The 23908-nt window shown below is 38.3% G+C and overlaps 2 protein-coding genes across 4 annotated transcripts in view; both read left to right on the top strand.

Annotated features, from left to right (window-relative positions):
* Positions 1 to 4661, top strand: part of LOC139984363 (protein DVR-1 homolog) — a 65203-nt gene extending 60542 nt beyond the window's left edge. For all 3 annotated transcript variants that reach the window (XM_071998248.1, XM_071998251.1, XM_071998250.1), the window contains exon 7: positions 1565 to 4661. In XM_071998248.1, coding sequence (XP_071854349.1) covers positions 1565 to 1825 — 261 coding nt within the window. In that variant the 3' untranslated portion in view covers positions 1826 to 4661. The remainder of the gene's footprint in view (positions 1 to 1564) is intronic.
* A 10089-nt stretch (positions 4662 to 14750) lies between these two features.
* LOC139984510 (uncharacterized) lies at positions 14751 to 23329 on the top strand. The gene is made up of 8 exons (XM_071998426.1): positions 14751 to 15065; positions 15710 to 15818; positions 16471 to 16638; positions 17657 to 17750; positions 18676 to 19020; positions 19696 to 19875; positions 20402 to 20487; positions 21331 to 23329. Exons 1-6 carry the CDS (start codon positions 15017 to 15019, stop codon positions 19855 to 19857), a joined length of 927 nt encoding a protein of 308 aa, XP_071854527.1. The 5' UTR covers positions 14751 to 15016; the 3' UTR covers positions 19858 to 19875; positions 20402 to 20487; positions 21331 to 23329.
* Positions 23330 to 23908: the final 579 nt, after the last annotated feature.

Here is a 23908-nt window from a genome sequence, read left to right as displayed (position 1 = left end):
CACCTACTGAGAGAAAAATAAATAGCAATGAATAGCTTAAAAATGATCTCCTTGGTAATTAAAATAAAGTTCTAAGATTGGCCGACATTACTACTGTAAAAGAGAGTTTGACATAAATGGATCTGTATGCTTTTTCTCCATCTACATAAGACATTTGGTTGTTTACATTAGCATCCGGCGGTATACTGTGCCACTTTCACGGACCGTAAGGTACACGCTGCCATGCAATGTAATGACCGATGCTTGCCTATATGATATTGGCATCGATATGTTGAACGCGCGCATCGCGCGCGAAAAAGTTTGGCTTTTTTTTCGGGCAAGTCGTTACAGCCCCAAATCCAATTGAGCTACGCCTTCGACTACACACATAGACAGTTTTTGAGACTGTTCATCGTTGAACAGGCATTCAATGCTCACTGATATGATGTTAAATCTGCTCTTTGCTTAACAAATTCGAACAGGCGTGTAGCGAGTAATTGCCAAGGGAGGGGCGAAGCCTGTATGCAAACTATCTAAGCGAAGCGCCACCATGAGTTGGCGCGAACCGTACAAGAAAAATTTTGGTCGAAAATGCCTCCCAGATCGCTGGAAATGACACTTCCCAGGCCTTGTAAGTTGCACCTAAGCATTGTCTATTTTGAAATTACTAGCGATGTCATAAAGAAAATTTGCTCGGGGGGGGGGCGGTCGCCCCCTTCCCGAAATGCGTCATGTTCCCGACGACCCCGTCGAGTTCAAGACCAGCCACAGTTGGTTCCATATAGCACAATTGTACAATTGTTTAAGGCGTCCATACACACACGCGTTATGATAGACCATATATAGTATTTATATAGATACATTAGTGAGAGAGGGAAAAAACGTCAAAAATGGAGTTGTTGGTGTAAGGGGTAGGGTGAGGCGAACACCCCCTCCGTAATCCTTGATCAGTCACTGGCTACCCTGTGTATATAATAGGGATCAGCGCTTTAACTATGACTGTTCCTCTTTCTCTTCCCGAAGTCTTGGCTATCTTCTACTCCCTCCCTTTCTCCTTTTTCTCTCTTTTTTCTTCTTCTTTTCCCTTCCTTTCTCTCCTCCTTTTCTTTTTTCCCCCTCCTTTTCCCTTTTTTCTTCTCTTTTTTTCTCTCCTCTTTTTCTTACCCGGGGGGCGCGCGCCCCCAACGCCCCCCCCCTGGATACGCACCTGTTAACGGTTGTCTCCTTTTCACAGTATAAACTGTCAAGCCATGTACATTGGCTGCACAGTAGCATCTGCTGACAGGTCCAACATGCATTACGGTGCTAAAACACAGTTCAGTTTATACTAACTAATTAACGGTTGTCTCTCATTCATAGTACAAGCCAAGCCATGCACATTGGTTGCACAGTAGCATATGCTGACAGGTCTAATATGTGTTGCGGTGTTATAATACACTTCAGTTTGTACTGATTAACGGTTGTCTCTTTTAAACTATTAATAAATGATTAAAAGTGAATTGTGTGACAAGCCCCAGTCTCCACTATGCATTTTATTTGTTTATGTTTTTGAACAGCCTTTCACATTCTTCATGTTTTCTTATAGAACTGGATCATTGCCCCGGCTGGTTATCATGCATATTCATGTCAGGGGGAGTGTTCTTTTCCTCTCCATGATAAACTCAACGCCACCAATCATGCTATTGTACAGACCTTGGTTCACATCTTAAATCCAAGCATCGTACCGAAAGCCTGTTGCGCACCTACCAAGTTGGGTCCTATTCAAGTGCTCTACTTCGACGACTCCACCAATGTCATCCTTAGGAAGTACAAGAACATGGTAGTGAAGGCATGTGGCTGCCATTGACCAATCAAGACTGCAGCTAGCTGGTCTCTCACTGGCCACCAGAATATCGTTCTTTGTTCAATTACAGAAGCCGAAACTACATTACCCTACATAAGAAATAAAACAAGAGACAAGAATCCACCGCCCCCCCACCTGCCTACCCCTAAAATTGGAAAAAATAAAAGCAGCACTGACCATATTCCAGTTATTGACGATACAAAAAAAATATGTCGATATCAGAGTCACTTAAGCGTATGTTCAATGTAAAAGTTGGGGGATTTTGGGTCATTATATAAGTGTTATTTGAACTTATTTCTTTTGATCTGTGCCCTGATATGGGTTACTGGTGTGGGTGGGGTACAGGAGAGGTACGCCGCATACACAAATTGACCTTGATGCTAAGTTGAGTGCATTGTATGGGAGACTGTGAGTCGCTGATGCATGAGGGTTCCCCCAGTTCATTGTGTACTGACAACAATACATATGTAAGTACGAAGTTAATTGTGCTGTGTTCCCTGTGATGGAAACTGTCATACTATGTTACAAACATTGTACGAGAGAATAGACACTGTACACGTCATAAATTTGGTATATCGATTGGTTTTAAGTTTAGGGAGATCCGAAACTAACCATTATCTTTAGCTTATATGACAGAGACATTTGTAAAGGACAACTTCCCCAAACTTCTAAGACAAATCTTGTTCCGTTTGGGAAATATCCTACTTTTAATTTCGTGTCTGAGGGTTGTTATTCTGTAGATCTGTGATGTCTTAGTGCCACTAGTATCTGAAACCTTGTATACTTTCTCTATGTTTTTCTGTTCGTATTTTCAAGGTAGAAATGCTAACAGTGTTGACACCGAAACCAATAACATTGTCAGGTCATGTTTAAGAGGTTCAAATATTTTTACAGTCAGCATTTACAAAACTCATCTCCATTACAGAAAATAAACACTAATAAAATAAACGTAAAACATAGAAATGTGGCTGGATAATGCCATTATTGGATCAAGCCTACAGTATTTTGTGTGAGGAATCATTCAATCTATCTTAACTCCTCATATGTACTCACAATGTTCTTAGATGTTTGGGGAAGTTGTTGATGCCAAGTTATCTATATTATTTACAGACCAATGATGTTGGTTGGGTTTGTGTCTTCTTTAAACCTTCGGAAGTCTACGTTACAGTGCGCAGGCTCACCGATGGCCCGATATCAATGTACAATACCCACATATAGCCTACAGACATAGGCGTAGGAGGCGGGGGGGGGGCTGGGGGCTGCAGCCCCCCAACCAAATTATTTTGGTGAAAATTCGGGCAATATGATGAGAATTTTTCGGTCACCTATACTGAAAGAAAAATAATTTGCAATGTGTTTTTAATGGTTAAACTGATATTATTATTATCATTATTATTGTAACGATTTCCCCAATAGGTATAACCAATATGGAAGGGTAATAACACGGCAAATGATTGTATGTTATTGGCATACGATGTAATAACCGATGCATGCCTATTTGATATGCACAAGAACATGTTGAACGCGTGCGGAGCGCGCGAAAAATTTTGGTTATATTTTTCGGGCAAGTCCCCCCCCCCCCAAATCAAATTGGGCTCCTATGCCTATGCCTACAGACTATACGTTTTATGATAATACCAGCCAACCTTGCTTTCAGTGAATACACATCACAGAATGTCTTCGAATTGAATTCAATGAATTGCAAAATAGTTCCCATTTCATTTGAGCTTCTCTTTAACCTTCTAAGACAACTTGATGACGCCCTCGCTGGGAATTGTCCATGTGGCTCTACAGGTGCATGTCGCACCACAATTAATTGCTCCATTGATTAACATACAAATTGGTTACTTTCCAAGACCGCTAGAGCATAGATAGAAGTCTTCAACTGACATTTCCTATCATATGATACCACCATATGATAGCTGATGGCCTTGGCTATCACAGCACATTAAACTTTTGCATACTTCACCGTTTAGATTTTGAGCTAGAAGAGCTCAAAGTATATCGGTGCTCCCCAACCCATGTGCCAGAATCTTCGGAATCTTATTGTTTCACCCAAGATTTTCTCAAATGCCTTAAATGACCAGAGTTTTAGCCATCAGTTGCCTATTTGGTCCTCTTCAACATCCAAGCATCATAAAGAATGATGATGAATCAGAAGAAAATGCCAAAAAAAAAAAAAAAATACAGTAGATCACTTTAGGGCTATTTTCCGACAATGGTTAACCTTTCAGGTGGAAGTGCACTACTCTAATTGTGGTTCGATATCAACAGGCATAAATAAACAATGAATTGCAGAAGACATAGTCAATGCTGATGTACCTTGGACGAGGTGTCAAATTCATAGAGCCTGTTTAGAACAGATGTAATTCAAATGGAAACATGATTAAGGAAAATAAATGTTAAGAATATCAATGGCGGAGGTAACAGACATCTTTGTATTCATAAATTACTGCTCTAACATAGTCGATGAGTCAAATAAATGTTCCGATGTGTTTATGCACCTCCCACAAGAGTATGTGTTTCCTTATTGTACATACGACAGGGGAAAATAAGATTACTTGTTCGCGATACCGAAAGTTACCGCGGTATCGAAAAATCGCGTCTAGGCACACCGTATAGGCCTATGTACAGACATAAATATTTTTAAAAGGGTGTTGAGACTTAAGTTTTATCTCGTGTATAAAGCTGTTTATTCTATTACATGCAGATCTATTGCAATTAAGTTTTATTGGTGTACATAATTGAACTGATTTTCATATGTAACATTTCTCAATGAGTTAAAAAACTGTTCTTCTGTATCACTGATGAATTTTAACCAATAAATGTTTTCCAAATATGTTGACGTAATTTGATATTTGCTGTTTTGATTCTGTTGTATGCATGTTGTCAATAATCGTCTATGAAAACTTGATAACGCACAAACTCCCTCGCCTAGATTATCATTGCGCTCTGCATATACACACAAATTGACAACCTTCCAGGAGAACAGCTCCTGGACGGGTTCAGTTTGTTATTGTTGTGCGCGTGCGTGCGACAATATTGGCATTACTTGCCAAGTTCCGCTACCTACATGACTGGACGTTGAAACTTAAAGTTTTCATATAGTCTCTGTCAGTGGCGTAGGAAGGTACTTTTGAGTGGGGGGGGGGGGCTGAAGACTGTTGGCCGGCCTGGGGGTGGGGTCTAAGGAGAGGGGGTGTCCCCCTCCCCTTCGGAAATTTTTTTGCATTTCCAGGTGGCCTCAGATGCAATTTGGTGCAATATAGCACACTTCAACACCCACTCCATTTTGTAAATAAGTTGCATTTTCACCTGGCCTTAGATGCAATTTGGTGCTCCAAATGAGATTTTTTTCTCATTTGGAAATGAAAAAGGGGTTTTCTGACTTGCGAAGCGGGGGCGGAATGATACTTCCGCCCCATATTTTTCACTGGGGGCTGGTGCCCCCAGCCCCCCCTCCGGTTCCTACGCCCTTGGTCTCTGTACTTTTGCAGTTTCAGTGGCTGTCTTCAAATGTGACAGTTCGCTGGAAAGACTGAATTGTAGCTAAGACAGGATTGGGGAATTGATAGTCTTTAATGTACAGGTTGTTTGAATAGGTTTAAATGTAAGTTGGTAAGAGTCGATACACTCATAGGCGTAGAGCCCAATTTGATTTGGTGGGCTGTAACGACTTCCCCGTCACAGTGGCGGCGGAACCGGGGGGGGGGGGCTTGGGGGCTCAGCCCCCCCCCCCCAATGAAAAAGTTGAGGGGGCAAATGCATGATAAGCCCCCCCCCCCAATATTTACCAAGGCTCCGAAACGTGCATCTGCCCATTTTTTAATGCATACTTGTCGATCTGTCCGATGCACACGTATACTATATAGTTGTAATAATTAAATATGATAATTGATTGTCTGTATCATGCCTCATCGAATATTAGTGTTTTAAATAAGAGGGTAATAAGCTAAACGCTACACTCATCAACATTTGCGTTTACACTACGAGTACACGCAAGGCGTGGGACATGTTAGCATTTCGCCTGTACTGTATAGGGTACATGCATTCATGACATGATGACAGTGCTACGTCATAGAAATTTGTTGGCAACTGCACATGGTTTTGGAATTACCCATTTGTTGACATTAAGAAATGCTTTCTGTTTTTTCTTATGATATTTATTTAATTCAGGGGCGTCGGAACCGATACGGGCAGGTCCGGCGAACGCCGGACCAATATTCACTACGCAAGAAAAAAAAAAGTAGGACTAAAAAATGGAAAAAAAAAATCTCGGAGGTATATGTTTCAATAAGTTTCAATAATAATGACGGCAAGTAGGCTAAATGTGACTACTCTGGCATGGCAGGGGTCTTGTTTTCAAGCTCGGGAAGTGCCATTTCCTGCAATCTGGGAGGCATATTTTCAAAATTATCTCCATTACGCTACGCGCCAACCATGGTGGCGCGTAGCGTAGTTTGACCTACCAAACGTCCCCCGATAATTATGATAGTTGGCCACACTCTGAACCGCCGCACCAATCAAAAATAGCTTCCGACGCCCTTGTAATTATTGCATTTAATTGCAAGTAGTAATTTACTACACTCAAAAACGTCTTTGCGAGTACACGTCGAGTAATATCTACTCTCTTAAAACACCATCGAATATACAAATTACAATGTTTTTACAGATTTTTACGTGCAATCTGAGAAATTGCAGGCTTGAGACCCATGTTTTAGGGCTAGGTATTCGCAGCACAAAACACTCGGGAAGTGCCGTTTCCGGCCATCTGGGGGGTTTGAAAAACCCAAAATTTTCTTGTACGCTCCGCGCCAACTGATGGTGGCGCTCCGCTTAGATAGTCTCCACATATAACCCCCTCCCCCCCCATCAATTTTCTCGTTCCGCCGCGCCTGCCCCCGTCATGTGGTTCATATGATGAGCACAAAATGAGTGAATCAAAGAATAAAAAATAGACACAAAGACACATATTGCATGTTTACCGGACAGATAGCCTGCTCTTTCTGTATTATTAGTGGCCCTAAAAAGATCAATGTCTTTCATCTTGAATTACCTTGGTTCCAATGTATGGTATCTTCTGGATACATCTAACATTCCCTTCTGCAGTTTTGTATACTATGTAATTTGGCGTGGGATTGCCCGGGCGGCGAAATTATTTTTCCCACTTCGACGCGGCCACATTAGCATAATGGGCGTGGACTATCGGTCGTTGTTACGGCTTATTGGTCCACGTCACAGACTATGCAGTGACATCTCTCGGGTGTTTGTTTGGGTGCTGAAAGTTCTCAATTAAGTTACATGTCAGGGATTCTAGTACACGTACCAGTATAATAAATAGTATAGTACAGAGGGACATTGCTATTTAGGCATAGTTATAGCAGGGAGCTGCTACTCTAAGAGTAACAGCTCCCTGGTTATAGTTAATACAGACGCAAGTGACAACTGTTTAATAAAATGGGTAGAATATTTCAAGTCCGTAACAATACCCAGTAGCGTACGTTAACTACTGATGAAAGCACGTAGGCTCCTTACTGCCGTTTAAAAGGGGGTTCATTTATAAATGAACAAATAATTTAGAATGATGGATAAAACAATATGGGGCACAATACAATACATGTATCTTTGTAGGTTTTTAGCATTGGAAGGTCAGTGGGCCTACCTGGTGTAATATGAAGTGTAATAATCAATACCACGGGAGGTTCATTTATAACTTTTCCAGACCCTGCTGTCACGGGGGGTTCTTTTCCAAACTTTTCCAGACACGGGAGGTTCATAACACATCTAATAAACAAACACAGTTTGATTTTGTGATGGAATTTACCTCAAGAGCTCCATAAGACCCGATTGACTGGGAGGAGCAGTCGCACATCATCATGGATCTCATGAAGTCATGTCTTAGGCCTGAGTATATTAGGCCTGAGTATATTAGCTGAGTATATTATTAAAGAGCTATACGTAAGAGCTCGAAGTCGAAGTCACAAACTTGCCGGCCTGTGACGTATTTCATAAGCCACGCCCATGTGGCCGCGTCGAAGTGGGAAAAATAATTTCGCGCCCGGGCGATATCTTAGGTAGCTACATCTAAGTTATAGGGAATATGGGTTCGTTACAAAGTGGGCTTGCCAGGGTGAGAAATTTATATCGCACGTCCAAGCAATGCATCTAAAACACATCCCATAATATGATACACGATCCTTTCTTACCCATGAGTATTAGCGATCTCACATATCAAAAGGCATGTCCATGCAGTAGTACTCATATATGTACTGTACTGGTCAGTGGCGGAGCTAGGGGTATTGGTCAGGGGGGCGAGAATGGTCTTTAGGGGCGCTTTCGACACTATCTAAGCGGAGCGCCACCACAGGTTAATGGCGCGGAGCGTATAGACATTTTTTGAGTAAAGATACTCCCTAGATCGCCGGGAATTACCCTTTCTGGGCCTTGCTAATTTCCAGATAAACGAAGAATAAATAGGTGTCATCACCAACAAAATGTGACAAATGTCAATAGGTAGATGCATGAGAGCGCAATAAAAAAGTCAATAATCGCGAATAAGAAAAATGTGGTAAAAAGCTGAAAAGGGGGCCAGCAGTCCATTAGAGTCCGTCAAGGGGGCATCCGCCCCCTGACTGTATGGACGCTCTGGTACTGGTGGGCGATCAATACATATATACATATATCAAAACAACGTGAAATTGAGTTACAATTGTATGGGCAACATGCGATCAATTATCAAAAGCCACAATAACCGGCTGTTAACACAAAACGAGCATAGATTTCAGCAGGCTCAACGCACATGCAATTGTAGAGAAAAACACAATTGCCCCCTCAAACGGAATTGCTTGGTGAGTAGTGTAATATATAGGGCCGATGTTACTACTGGTCATGACACCCAATCATACATAGGGCTAACGAGTGGCTCCTTTAAACAAAGGTACAGTAACCACAGTAAGTCCTTCCGCCATGAGCGTTTCGAGAAAGAAACAGAGCTTTCCAAACATATATGGAACCTGAAGCGTAAGGGTGCCCCCTTCGTTATTGAGTGGAACGTACTCAAGCATTCTAATACACGCATGCGTAGATCCGGTCAATGTAACCTTTGCATCGATGAGAAGCTCTGTATCCTCCTGTCCAAAAACCCGCATTTACTCAATAAGAGATCTGAATTCATCTCCAAGTGTCGCCACAATAGGCTCAAACCAATGAACCGTGCACGTAAGAAATAGGGTTCGTGTTCCCCAGAATAATTCCCGTGCAGCGAGTATTTGTTCAGTTGTCTGATGATCGCCACCCTAAGGGCGTGAAACTCCGAGTTACAGCTATACTTACCAAGGCATATACCTATATATTTAGGCTCTGCTATTATAGCATAGAGCACTCTCCTTGCAGTCCTGATTCTTTATCATGATATATCAATAGATAGATATCATCGTACACTCTAAAAAATAAACGGGTAGTTCTACACTGTTGTCAGGTATTTTAACACATGGATTGTTATTAAACACTGGAAAAGTGTATAATAAACATCCACAATGTAGTTATACCATCACAAAGTGTAAACATAACCATTGCCTTGGCCATTACCCGATTAACGTGTACATATACCCCGAGGTAAAGCCGGTTTGTGTATTTCTGATCTTTGTGGGTAAATTTACATACTGTGCGTGTAATAAGACACAATGATTTATGTACATTTACACATTTACAGTGCTTATTTTACACTCACTTTTCAAAAAAGTACCCTTTTTAACCAATAGGGTAATTTTACCCACATAACATGTACTTTGCACGAATAATGTATACCTTAGTAACAAGGTGTAAAATAACCCTTCTTAGTATGTTGTTTTAAATCAAAAAGGGTATAACACCAACAACACTTATTTTGAAGTATCGTAAGAGGGTAGAATCACACAAGATAAGAGCTATTTATACACTTCATGTGGTTGTATTTGTTCTATACACTTGTGATTAGTTTAAAATGCCACCCTGGGGGAATTATCACCCAGTATTTATGTACTGAAGTATAAATTTACTCGTTCATGGGTTAATATATATCACTACCAGTATTTTCGGGTCTTAGCCCGTCATTATTTGTATGCACCCTATAGTACCCTACATGTACATTTTGGAACACAGAGCTGCCCCGGCGACTATAGGCCCAATTTCTAAAGTCCCAACAACCAATGCAAATTACTGTCAAAAGGAATTGGGGCGACAATAGGCCAGCTGTTTAGCTTGACATTTATTTATTAATAGCCTATATCGTGTTATAAATATACGGCAAACTGCACAGATATATGGAGTATCCCCGAATTTCCCCGTGGAAATGTCTGCATGGTTATTAGTAAAATAATAACTGTTTCTTATGTGGGGGTGAGAGGATATGAATGGAGTCGTAGGATAGGCCTATATGAAGTTTCGTGAAAGTTTAATAAGGCAAGACTAACTAATACAGTCAAAATAGCAAATGATCCTGAGGTAATGAACAGATAAGGAGCGGCGCCCAACCTATAAATACCAACACCTGATTAAGGGGTGCAGACAATTATCTATAAGATCTACATAGGTCTAACCATGGGCGCGTATGAGACGGGGTGAAGGTTTGCAACCCATCGATCAGAAGGTACCCTTTTCTTCAGACCAGCCGCTCTTTTTCGAGCATGCTAGCTTGTGTTGCGTCAGACCAACCCCCCCCCCCCTCAACGAAGGTAGTCCCGTACGTTATGTACATAACAAAACAACGGAAAGTATATAAGCTACTGCGATCATTTTCTCGAAACACTGAATCCCTCCCCTTCTGGATTGGCCCATGAAGACGGTTTGACTCACAATCAGTGGCGTAGGAAGGTACTTTTGAGTGGGGGGGGGGCTGAAGACTGATGGCCGGCCTGGGGGAGGGGTTTAAGGGGAGGGGGTGTCCCCCTCCCCTTTGGAATTTTTTGCATTTCCAGGTGGCCTCAGATGCAATTTGGTGCAATATAGCACACTTCAACACCCACTCCATTTTGTAAACTTAATTTTGTATTTTCAACTGGCCCTAGATGCAATTTGGTGCTCCAAATGAGATTTTTTTCTCATTTGGAAATGAAAAAGGGGTTTTCTGACCTGCGAACCGGGGGGGCGGAATGATACTTCCGCCCCTCCACATTTTTCACTGGGGGGGCTGGCGCCCCCCCCCCCCCCCAGCCCCCCGGTTCCTACGCCCTTGCTCACAATTCAAACTGATAGAGCCTAAACGTGAGTATTTCTCGAGACACTTGTTTACAAAATATTCTTAGAAGTACAGCTTGAGCTAGCTGGAACAATATTTTTGTCATGATTGTGTACGTTTAAGTGTTTTGTGCTTTTTCGCACGGCCAGCATACATTTATCCCCACAACGGATGATAACAATGCCTGGCCCTTAAACGTCGACCATAGCTGAAACATTTTTTTCATTGTGACTTCTATAGAATTTTCTACAATGATGTACTCATTCGTACTAGAAATAAAAGTTACGTTTGCAGCCAGGCCGCGCCGAGAGAATAATGGCAGACTATACGTCTCAGAAGTGTTCTTACTTCTCATTGGTTAAAAACAAATTTCCTAAAACACTACTTTACATTAATTCACTGAATACAGCCTTTCAAGAATGTGGATGTGGTAATAAATATTGGTAAAAATGTAAAAGATTCAAAGTTGGTATTCCAGAAAATGGGTGCATATCTGAAAAATTAGAAAGAACCCCACATAATATCAAATGAAAGATTCAAACTTTAAGCCAATGACAAGTTTTCTTTCACAAAGGGTGGTTCGTTCGCGCTTGGCGCTTGGCGCTAACACAATGCCTTAGACCTACGTACGTACAGTACAGTATACAGTATACTGTCATCACTGCACTGCTTGGCGACCAGTCCTAGTATTTCTTAGTTTGTTCCCGCAGAAGCGCTTCGCCGTCACATTTGACGAGACTTGACACGACTGGACTTCACTTTCAACGGCCGCTTGTATTTTTATATGAATCTAAAGCAACATGTCACAAGTGTAAGTTGACGTTAAGCCCTTGAAAGAGTTGTTTGGTTTATAAAAGTACAGATTAAATAACTGTTATGCCTAGGCTTTACTAGCCTAACTGTTCTGCTACTTATTCGCCTATATAAGATTAGAAGACTTTATAACTAAGCCTAGGCTATGTCTTACAAGTAACAGCCACTAGTACAATGCAGGGCCTACACTGTGGCCTACCATTGTATCAAAGTTTATAAGCCTAGCTAGCGCAGGCCAAGACTGAACTATTAAAACTGAGTGTGCATTAATGCTGTGAGGTTTGTCCAGTACTTATGCCAAGCCATCCTAATAAAGCCTAGCCAAGGTTTTGTTAGATTAGGCCTTATGGCATCCTTGCAGATGCAAAGTTGTTCAATATGTAACACTTTCAGGACCATTACTTTCAAAAAGTTGTTACATCACATAAGATTCTCACATAGTATTGAACCCAACTTCTCCATAAGATGTGGAATAGATGGTTGTGAAAGAAAATATCGGGTGTTCAGCACGTTTTATTCCCATCTGCGGAAATTTCATAAAAGAGTGTTCGATGTTAACATAAGGCATGACAGTAACTCTGGTGGGCATGAGGATACTGAAGTAGGCACAAGTCTAGTGACGGAAAACATTGGTTTAGAAGTTGATGATGTGACTCATAATTCGCATAAAAATAGTCTTGCAGAATCAACTGGAATAAGTGCTATCGATGCTGCTGCTCTGGGTGATGGATCACACATCAGAGAAATCGGTGAAAGATCCACGGAAAGAGACTTTGCTCTTTTCATCTTAGGCATGAAAGAGAAGCATAAACTACCACTTACTGTTACAAATAGCATAATATTAGAGCTATCTGAACTCATCTATAACAGTTCAAGGGATGATAGCACAGAGATCAAAGAAAAACTTTCAGCTTCTGGTTTCACAGTGGCTAAAAATCCTGATATCTTTAACTTTATCGATGAAAAGTTTGAAAAGAAAAATAACATCTTTGAAAAGTTGGCCTCAGACTATAAACAGACAGCTTTTTATAAGGAGCATTTTGGTTTAGTTGAGCCAGTTGAACATGTGCTAGGTTCCACCTGTGGGAAAGATGATACATTCATTTATGTACCATTGCTTGATACTCTAAAAAGTCTTTTAAGTCATGATGATAGTTTAGCAGAAGTTCTGAAGTCCCGTTCTAGACATGGGGACAAGCGATATGAGGATTACTGTGATGGTGAAGCATTTCAAAATCATCCCCTATTCTCTTTGGAGCCACATGCACTCCAAGTTCATTTTTATTATGATGATTTTGGTGTGGTGAACCCACTTAGAAATAAAGCTAACAGCTACAAAGTTGCTGCATTTTATTTTGTTCTTGGAAATTTATCCCCAAAGTTTCGGTCAAAATTGTCATCAATTCAGCTTGTTTGCCTCTGCTGTACAAGATTAATAAAACAGTATGGCTTTGGGAAAGTGCTCAAACCGCTTCTTGAGGATGTTAAAGTCTTAGAAAGTAAGGGGGTGACAATAACAACTTTAAACCAGGAGGAGTTTACATTCAAGGGTTGCATTAGTTTGGTTTCCATGGATAACTTGGCAGCACATCAGTTAGGAGGCTTTCAGCAACATTTTCATGCTGGTAGAATATGTAGATTTTGCATGGCAAGTAGTAATGACATTCAAGATCATTTTGATTCATCCAGTTTAATCGAAAGAACAAGTGTTGGTCACAAACATCAGGTGCAGTTAGTTATGGAAAATCAAGGTCTTAGGCATGTTTATGGAGTAGCTTCTAAATCTGTTTTGTCAGATTTGCAATACTTTGATGTAATCAGTTGTCTACCACCTGATCCAGCTCATGATTTGCTCGAAGGACTTGTTCCAGAATTAATGACGAAGGTTGTGACAACATTTATTCAGGATGGCTTTTTCACTTTGGAATCTTTTAACAGTGCTTTGAAACTTTTTCCCTTTGGAAAAAGTGATCAGAAAAGCAAACCAACTTGCAATACCACTGCTAACCTGGGAAGTTTCAAAATCAAACAAACAGCATCTCAAACATGGTGCCTGATGAGATTATTGCCTTTAATCATAGGAAGCTCAATTCCAGAGGGAAATGAATACTGGGAACTATTTTTGTCACTTATGGATATTTGTGAAATTACATTTGCTCCCTCTATACCATGTGAAATGGTTGCATACTTGGAATATTTGGTGCATGGATTTCTGGTTGCTCTGAAAGAGCTCTTTCCTGAAGATAGAATTAAACCCAAAAGTCATTACTTATTGCATTACCCTCGTTCAATATTGAAATATGGACCTCTTGTTCACTGCTGGACAATGAGGTTTGAAGCTAAACATGCATATTTCAAAGAAATTGCCAATAGGCAGAAAAACAGGCGGAATTTGTGTAAGACATTGGCAAGGCGTCATCAATTACTTATGTGCTATTATGGAGCTGGTCAGAATTTTTTGGATGACAAAATGACATCCAACTCAGGAGGGGACATTCAAAAGTTACATCAGTTTTGTGATGGGATTCAGAGAGCTTTGAAAAGTCAATTTCCAAGCATTGAAGAAGTGCATATATTAGCTTTTGTTGAATTACACAGTTCATTGTATGCAAAAGGTTGTTGCATGGTTCTAGAGGCAAGAGAAAATAGGTTGCATGAATTTGGCAAAATAGATGCAATCTTTATCAAAGGTGGTAAAGTGTATTTTGTTTTGATGGTTTTGCGCACTATTGGTTACAGTCAACATTTCCATAGCTATGTATTGTGTTTTCAACAAAAATGGGTCATATTTGCTTATGAAGATTTTGCTTGTCATTTACCCTTATCAATTTACACAAATCAAAATCAGAGAATGGTAACACTTAAGTACTTTGTTTAGAGAAACATTAATACTTAAAATAGAGCATCTCATTCCTTATCATTGTTACTTTGAACTTCAAAGGTTAGAAGAAACAACTTTTTAGTTTCTATATATTTGTGTCTTCAGTGAAGCACTTAAACGGTACCATGTAACTTATGGATCCAGAAAAAGGGTTTTCTTATGTAGTGCAAGTGATGTAGAACCAGAAATCAAATCTCAATTTGGGATAAAGAAATTTCGGCTTCAGGTCTTTGATAAAGACTTTGACGACTGGGTGGACATTGACGGTGATATAGAAGAAGAGCAGATGGAAGATAAAGCAGTTAAACTGAATGTGATTGGTGAAAGAGATGAAGGTAAGTATAAATGCTTCTTGTACACGATTGCAAAAAGATTGTTGTCCAGAAAAATTTGCCTATCAGCAGCATGTTTATTACCATTTCATGAAGGAGCCTTATTGGCATAATATGATGTGTGAACCCCATTTGGAACTTATTGGTACTTGGGTAGTTCCAAGGATAATATATGCACATAAAACATTCTTGTATGAATGTATGTACATTGTCATAACCTCTCCTCATGGCTTTCCCCCTACAGTAGTGGAAAGTTTTGGGATATTTGACAGGAGGAAGTCACTATAGTATTCATATTTGAAATTTCAGGGAAGCTTTAAGATAAGAAATTATCACAGTCTGAAGGTATTCTGCAAGGGACAAATTGGTATGCCAAAGTTGAATACTACTTCAAATTATTTTTCATTGTAACAGTTTACAGTTTGCAATATCAATCAAAAAGCATTACTGTCTAATGAAAGTGCTAATCAATATCAAATTGGTTAGCAGTTGAAGATTTAATAGTAAGTAGCAAATTGCAATGCAAATCCAGTTATTTTGTTTCTTGTACTTATGAGCAACACATATTTAATCTTTACATCCTGGGGTTTTGCAAATTAGAAAAATAATTTATAATACATATTTTGGACACTCCTTTCCTTTGTCAGTTGCATGCCTCAGTGCCAGTTCATTTACAAGCTCTTCAAGTTCAGATGACACCATTATATTGGCTGGAAATGAAAGAGATGTACCTTGTACCAGTGATGTTTCAGACAGGTAAGACATGTAACATTTCATGTTTGAATTATTATCCTACCTTGACAGAAGCAAAAAAGAGCTTATTTAAGGGAATAAGCAGTTGCCCCAAACTAATTTGCAATATCAGCTAAACCTTGCAAATTTCTGGTGCTGACCTTACAATTATATTTTATGGCATTTTAGAACATAAATATTGCATATAAAAGACAAATCTAAGAGTTATGGTGCATGAATTCAACAATTCAGTAACAAAAACATTGTCACATGAGTAGGAAGAGCCATAATAGAAATATTATACTACAGTATACTAATTCAAATCAGGGTGACTGCATTTTCTCTTTAAGCTATCACTACAATATATTAGGGTATGGGGGTGGGGGGTTGGTGGAACTTGGTTGGTTAACAGTAAGTCCCACACATTCCCTAAAGAAGTTCAGTACAAAGCCCCTTATTTGAAGAGGCCATTTAATATGAAGTCACATTTTGCTAAGTACTGACATGCATGTTCAACAACTTACAGCTGAAGTAGTGAAAATCAAGCTGTTCAACCTGTGTCAAAGTATAATCTGTATTGTTCATGTAAAATTTGTTTAGGGTCACTTTATTGAAAGTGCTAATTCTATACATTTTGCTAATAAAGTTTTGTTTACCCTTTTTGCATGCTTGATAGTTTTCATGAAGAAGAAAAGTTCTTGCCATGGCCAAACAAGTTTGAGCTGCATCAAGATGATGTTAGGAGAGACATCTTGGTAGAACTATTAAAAGGGGGACCTGTCAGCAACAGAATTAAATCTGCTGTAATCCAAGCTACATTTGACAAAATGTGTTTGTTTACTGTGTAAGTACCTTTCCCTATTTGAATATTAATATTTTGTCTTTTCAATCACTAATGCTAAACCAGTGTAAATTTTTGCCTTCAAATGTCATACGCATGCATAATGCACAAGTCTTTGGAATCTTGACTTTTCAACATCTCAGAATTACTAGCTTTGAAATATGTCAATGTGTAAGTATGCCATCTTTGAAATTGTGGTGTTATTTAACCTGGAACAATAACACCTTTGGAAGCCTGTATTTTCGCATTTGATTTTTTGCATATAAAGACGTCATGTGTCAATAACCTACAGATTTTAATATTGTGGAACCTTGGAATGATGTGGTTACAACTTTGTTAAAGTTCTGTTGATATTTTAACTTCAGATGGGGATATCCACATTACCAAAACAAACAAGCTCAGACAGCGACCTCAAATATAAAATCATAGCCTTTTAGCTGACTCAGCCTGTCTGGGGGGAATGGGGGTGCTAGGTAAGGTACTTAGTACAAGCAGGACTTGATGGTTAGTGGGTAAATGGGTGAACTTTTCACTGTTATTATTAAGTTGCAAAATAAGTTGTTGATATTATTTTAAAAATGTAATTTTTGGTGTTTGTGTGTGTAAGGTTTATTTCAATCCCAGATCAACATCAGACTAAAACAAGGAATTAAGAATTACATAGTAAAAACAAAACAATTTAGACAATATATCTTCAAGAATGATACAAGAGACCACTATAGAGATGGTCCGCAGTATCCCGTAACATAAGAAATTTCTATTATGGGAGATCATTGGGCCTGTATGAGTCTCACCCAACCAAGCCCTGTCCTGCTGATATGAAGGTTAAAAACTGGAGCTTTTGGAGCCCCAGACAGTACCATCTTTTCCTTTCACTCCACATTTTAAAAAGGCTCCCCCAATATACTAAACCCCCCCAAAAGAGTTGGTTAAGTGGGTAATTGCCCCCCCCCTCCTAAATTTTACAGCTGGCACTAACCCTGTATGTGAATCAACTATAAAGTGATATTCTTTTTTGTAGGTATCCTACTACAGATCAATACAATACAGCAGCTAAAGCAGTCATAAAGTCCTTTCCAAACTTGGCAATCAAATTACCATTCTGTGAGCCTTATGTAAGTATATGATTAAGCTCTTCATTTATTATCTAGAAGGTGGGCGTATATGTACATATAAAAAGCACCTGACTAGATTGTGTAATTTCGACTACTTTGTACAAAACTACCACTACTAATGGTATCAGTCAAATTGGTGCTTTTCAGGTAGACAGGAGACTATTTTCACTGTATTTGCTTAATTGTCAAAAGCCATTTTTATATCCAGTAGCTGGTGCTAGTGAAGAACTATGTACAGCTGGATCTTTTTAATAAAGACATCAAATGATGGGGCATTCAAAACTAGATTGTTTCTCCTGCCATTTCAAGGGCAAAATCTTACATCCACTATAGATTAATTTTGCTGTTGGTTTGTAAAAGTACTTTTCAGTTTGAGGGAACTTAACTGGGTGGATGCAAGGGTTGAACTGCTGCAGCACAGGGTGGGTGGGGGAGGGGGGATATTGTAGTCTGGGGTCTTGTATACATGCAGATGTTTGCACATTAGCCCCCTCCTGTGACATATATGTATACATACATATTCATATAATTTACTGGCCTACCTGAGAAGATGCATGAACCAGTACACATTGTGCATGCATCTGACATGAATGTCCAGATGTGCATGCTTGTAAGATCAAGGTGTCTACTCTTTAAAATGGGTGAGGTGACATGATGAAACATGTGCATAAATTACATTGTGAGGTTGCCGAGTTTTATACCTAACAATAGTGTTGAAGTTTAATTTGAATTGTTCAGCTGTTTTTAAGACCTTGTAACAAAATTACAATATACTTTGTGTTCAAGTGTTCATCACAATTTCATAGCTCTTTAAATTACAAGTCCAGACTGAAGAAAGGTATTTTAACAGAATATGTAACATTGATATCAGATTATCTCATCATACTGCAGCTTCCATTCATTCATTCGTATCTTGGTTTTGTAGGATGCATTGAAAAATGCACTCAAAGATAAGTTCAGAAATGAGAGGAGACACATGACGAGGGATGTAGTTGTGAAGAAGAGGAAGACATCTACACATGCAACAACTGACGAGGGAGAACGAAAAGACGGAGCTGATTGGACTCTACCTGAGGGTGAAACAGAGGAGACTATCAAACTGCACATTAAGGAACTACAAAAGGAATCAACAAAGAAAAAACAAGACAAGAACAAAATTAAGTCATTAATGGCACTGACATTTGGAGAGAGAAGGAGACTTGTACTTGAGGAGAAACCACCAATAGCAGAAATCAGAGGCAAATTTCCTACTCTATTTTGTGCAGAACAGGTAATTTCAAACATATGATTCCTAATTATTAAGACTTATGATTATAATGTTCTACACTGGAAATTGTTGGTTTGACGAAATCATAAGCCAATGTTAAGGCTTGTGTATGTAAGGGTGAATGAACTTGTGTTCATGCTGCATAGCTTGCTCTCAGGATTTCTCAGGAAGGGAAGCTTCCTTGAATCATAGCTGATATTCATGAAACACAGTGCAATAAGTGTTAAAATTGTCAGTTACTGGCTTCTTAAAAATCCCTTAGAATGTTGATTGCATTTGGTTAGTAGATGATTCCTACCTTTTTTAGTTCAAGAATCATTTGAGGTAGACAAAGTTCAAGGAAAAGGGTCATGAGTGCATTTTGCCACAAATTAACCTGCCAAGTGAGCTTATCATAGCTGTTTTATTTACCATGGAAGAAACACATTGTTAGCTTTGACAGGGATTTTCAAAAAAGTAGGTGAATCTAAATACCATGGATGATATGTAAGAGTATTTGAATGTTTAGAATTTCTACTAAAATAGAGGTTTGACTGAAGAAAATCATGAATAACTGCCAAAACAAGATTCTTTTACTGACTTAATGATCTAACACGAATACTTGGCTGAAAGTTCCTGTTTGAAAGTTATTTATTAATACAATGTCATTATCATCCTTTTTATTACCTTAATTCATAGATCATAGAAGATTTTTCAGCCTCATCAGTTGGGATGCAGTGTCGGAGATGTTCTACAAAAATCTTGATGACATTGCAGCAAAGATCATCACCTACAACACAAATCACTCAAAGGGCACTCTTCGATTCCTTGTTGAATACAACAACTTTATTCAGCAATTGACAGAAAAAGACAAAAGGGGTAAGTTAACATCTCAAAGTGCTGAGTTAATTACCAAAAATAATAAAAAAGTTTACTATTATGTAGACTAGGAGATATGTCTTAACAGTTTCAATTGAGACAAGCATTTTGTCAGCTTCTTAAAATATAAATTAGTTAAACTGATGGCAGATGTTTGAAAACTTAAAAAAAAATCCAAGGTCTTTCAAGATAATGAAGAAAAATGTGGCCAATCCTGTTTCATATATACAGGATAATCTGAGCAAGGAGACAAGTTGTGACCATATGAGGCAAAGTAGCAACAGTGTCGTCATTGGATGAATTAGATGGTTTACTGAATCCTGCAATAAAACATTAATTAAGGAACACTTCAATGTAGTTATTTTTAAGAGTGCAGAGATAAAACTGCATTGATACACTACATCAACTTACTAAATCATTATGTTATTTTCAGGAAATCAGCATGAAATTTTTTACTGTTGTGTTACATTTTACATTCATTTACACTGAATGAAGACAATAACTTCAGTGTTTATTTCTGCTACAGATGCTACATGGACCGCAGCTCTCTGGATACTACCTGGCTTCCTGAAAGAAGATCGCAACTTTCTGTTTATAAACAGTGATGATGATGTAAGCTTCCCATTTTAATAACCCTTTCATTAGTTGGTGTATTATTTGTAAACTTGCAAAAGATGTAAAGAGTAATATGTCGATAACCCTTCTAAGGCCAAAGAAATCTATGCAATGCTGATCGGGGTGTGTGTGAGGCCTCGGTTTGTAAACACTATACCTCAAGAAGTGAAAGATGGTTTGCACTTCAAGAGTAATATGTAGATAGCCCTGGTGAGCAGATGATCCCTATTTTTTCTTTGAATTAAAAGATAACACAAGGTAACCCTTGGTGAGTAGGTGGTTCTTCCTGTTTTTGATTGTGGTCAGAGGTCATTTGAGATCAACAAACATGAAAACCTGAACCCTTTAATTACCACCACATATCATGAATTGAATTTAGGTAGCATTTGGTAAGTAGCAAATCCCGAATGTTTTGTATGGAGGTCACAGTTCACTTGTCTTCAATTAGAGCCAAGTCTTAATAAAGTTGATCGCTGAAGAAATGATAGTTGGTTTCAAATTCAATCTTCTTATATAGGCACCTATTATTCGATACTCTAAGGCCAATGGCACTTCTGGTGATATCAGGTCAGCACGGTGGAAGTTGGAAAATATGCCATCTAATGTTGCTTCATAATGGCAAGGAATCACTAAGTTATTTGACATTCTGGTTTATATATACCCTGAGTTATAGAAACATTCGCAATATTCATTTATAGCTAGAAATGATGCTTATTCAAATCAGCTCCCAAGTAATATTATCAAATGCAAGTTTAGTGTATGTGATTCTGAAGAAGCTGGATTACCTTTGAAAATGTGTTATCAGGAATTAATCATCCTATTTATTTCATTGTTTGATAGGTTAGCTCGGATGTTGAAATCAGCACACCGGTCATAACATACACTGGGGATCCGCTGGACCCATCAAACATAACAATCATTGCAGAAAACGAAAAATGCAGTACTGCAGCATCTTTCCCTGAGGCAGTTCTAATCCTGCTGGCAACATATTATGTTTTCAACATACAGTATAACGGCAAAGTAAAAGGAACACTGACATTTCTGCAAAATGTTCTGCTGCAATGCAAAGACAAGGGGAAATTGCCTCAAAAGATCATTTCATTAATTGCAAAACTTCAAGCATGATTTATTTCATTTTGTGACTTTTCTTCAAGTTCTATTGTTTTTCTGTTATTTGTTGACCCAGAATTATTGTTAGTTATGTTTTTCAGATTGTTTGCTGGATTTGCATAGTGTTGTTTTCAGGGATTTAGTTTGTTAGCACAATTTTACAAGACAAATAATGTGTAAAATGATAATTTGGGTAATTCTTAGTACACTTAAATGATATATAATACTAAACATTACAATATTGGTGAAACAGTGAGATCAGGGGCAACTACAAGTTTGAAGTGCTGTGACATGCCTTGTTATGACGAAGAGCAAAGTTGGGGGCGAAAATTTAGTTGGAACACTAATGCAACTTTATAAAAGGTGTCATATAGTAAAGTCAATAATAAGCTGTTAATACAATTAGAACTGGGTGTAATAAGAAGGCCAAACAGCAATTAGTTGATATTAAGCAAATTATCTAAGCCAGTAAATTTTTTATACATTCAAACCAAGATTGATGAGCATTAAGAATAGCAAATTGTGTACAGTAATATTTTGTGATAAATTGTGGGGTCTACAATAAACATAGAGGGGTATAGTGATTAAGGTTTAACGTTCAGCCTAGTTGAAGCAAGCTTAGTGTAGACTAATTGTATGCTAGTCTTCCTCAGTTAGCCTCGGTTACACTCAACACAGATGGTTAATGGTGATCATTCACAATCATAGGCCTAAACTTAAGCATCACCGTATCTTTGCTCGATTTGATTTTGTTTTTGTCAATTTATACCAAGACCAGGAAGTTGTTATCGATAATCTTTGTAATGCTTGATGCACATATAAATAAAATCATGGAGACAATTGCTGGAACAATTAGATCAGTGACAAGAAAGTTCCATATATTGTGGCTTGTTCTGTCACAACAAAATTTGGTTGGTGGGGTGGGGGTGGTGCACATAAACATGCACCACTCTAATGCAACTTTTTGAGTGTACTGTTGTATTCAAGATAAATCAACATGAAATGTTAAAGCACTAAGAACTGTATAATTAATCATACATTAGAGTTAAGGTATGTTTTAGAGTTATTAATTTACAACTTAGTAACATACAGGTCTTATCATGTAAACCTTTATTGTGTTGATGCAACATTCATGGTCAGTGAGAACTGATGGGTTTGATCATAAACAAAAGCATGTTGATGTACCTGCATTGATTTGCAAAGTTAGTTGTTTACATACAAATTGTTTTTATTAGTAAGTTATTATTGTTTATCCCAATATTCTCCAAGTTTCTCAATTTTTTGCTGAGCCATTTTATAAAAGTGGGAGTTATGGTCTTTTTTACCAATGTTATGCCAAAGTAATGCACTTTTTGAGTGATACCAGATTTTTAAGGTGACAGTGATACAGCATAATCATAACAGACAACCTGAAAGTAATATTTGTGGTCAATAGAGATTTATGTTAATGTTAAAAGATTGGCACACCTTAATTTTACAAATGTATTCATCGATGTAAATGAAAATTGTTACATGGTTTAATACCTGACATGCCTAGTAATGGGTTGTGGCAGTTTCCAATTGTTGAGAAAATGTGATCATACATTAGTAAATGTAACATTTTTTAGTCAAGGTTTTACTAGTATACACATATGTTACCAACTTTAAGTGTTGCTTCACCATATTGTACATTATGCATGAATATTCCTAGATTGATATAAACATGCTATTGCATTGATTATTCATATCACGTTTATGCAGTGTAGTATTCATGTTTGAAGTTTCTAGTTTTCTCCTAATTTAACATTCTTACCCATTATATTAATTCAAGAATCTGCACAATTAAATTGCATTGTGTTATGTAGCCCAATGAAGGTATGCTGTGTTGGCCAAATATGGTCATCTTTGCTTAAAATTCTGAACTGTTTTTATTACCACTCTTGAGGAAATTTTTCTCACTGAGACATTCAGTCATCTTGTGTGCTCAATGTAGAATGTCTGTGAACCATTGGAGGGTAGTGACCTCCAGGAAAGTATTCTTTGAAAACATCTAGCGATTATAGCATGCTATAATTTTGGGCCAATACAGAATACCTTTAATATAATTGTAAATTATGTGCAGCAGCATCAAAGAGGTAGTTGTACATCTTAAGCATAATAGTACCAAAAGATCTAATGGAATAATCCCACACATCAACACAACTAAGTCATAAATTTACACCTATATTGTTTAAAAGTAACCAAATAGTGGGTAAATGTGAGTCTTGCTTAGCAACTCAAATAATGGTAAATTGACACCTAAGTTGTGTTAAAGTAACCAAATAGTGGG

The sequence above is a fragment of the Apostichopus japonicus genome, chromosome 17 (genome assembly GCF_037975245.1).
Source record: "Apostichopus japonicus isolate 1M-3 chromosome 17, ASM3797524v1, whole genome shotgun sequence".
NCBI lineage: Eukaryota > Metazoa > Echinodermata > Holothuroidea > Aspidochirotida > Stichopodidae > Apostichopus > Apostichopus japonicus.
This window is presented reverse-complemented; position numbering and strand designations above follow the sequence as displayed.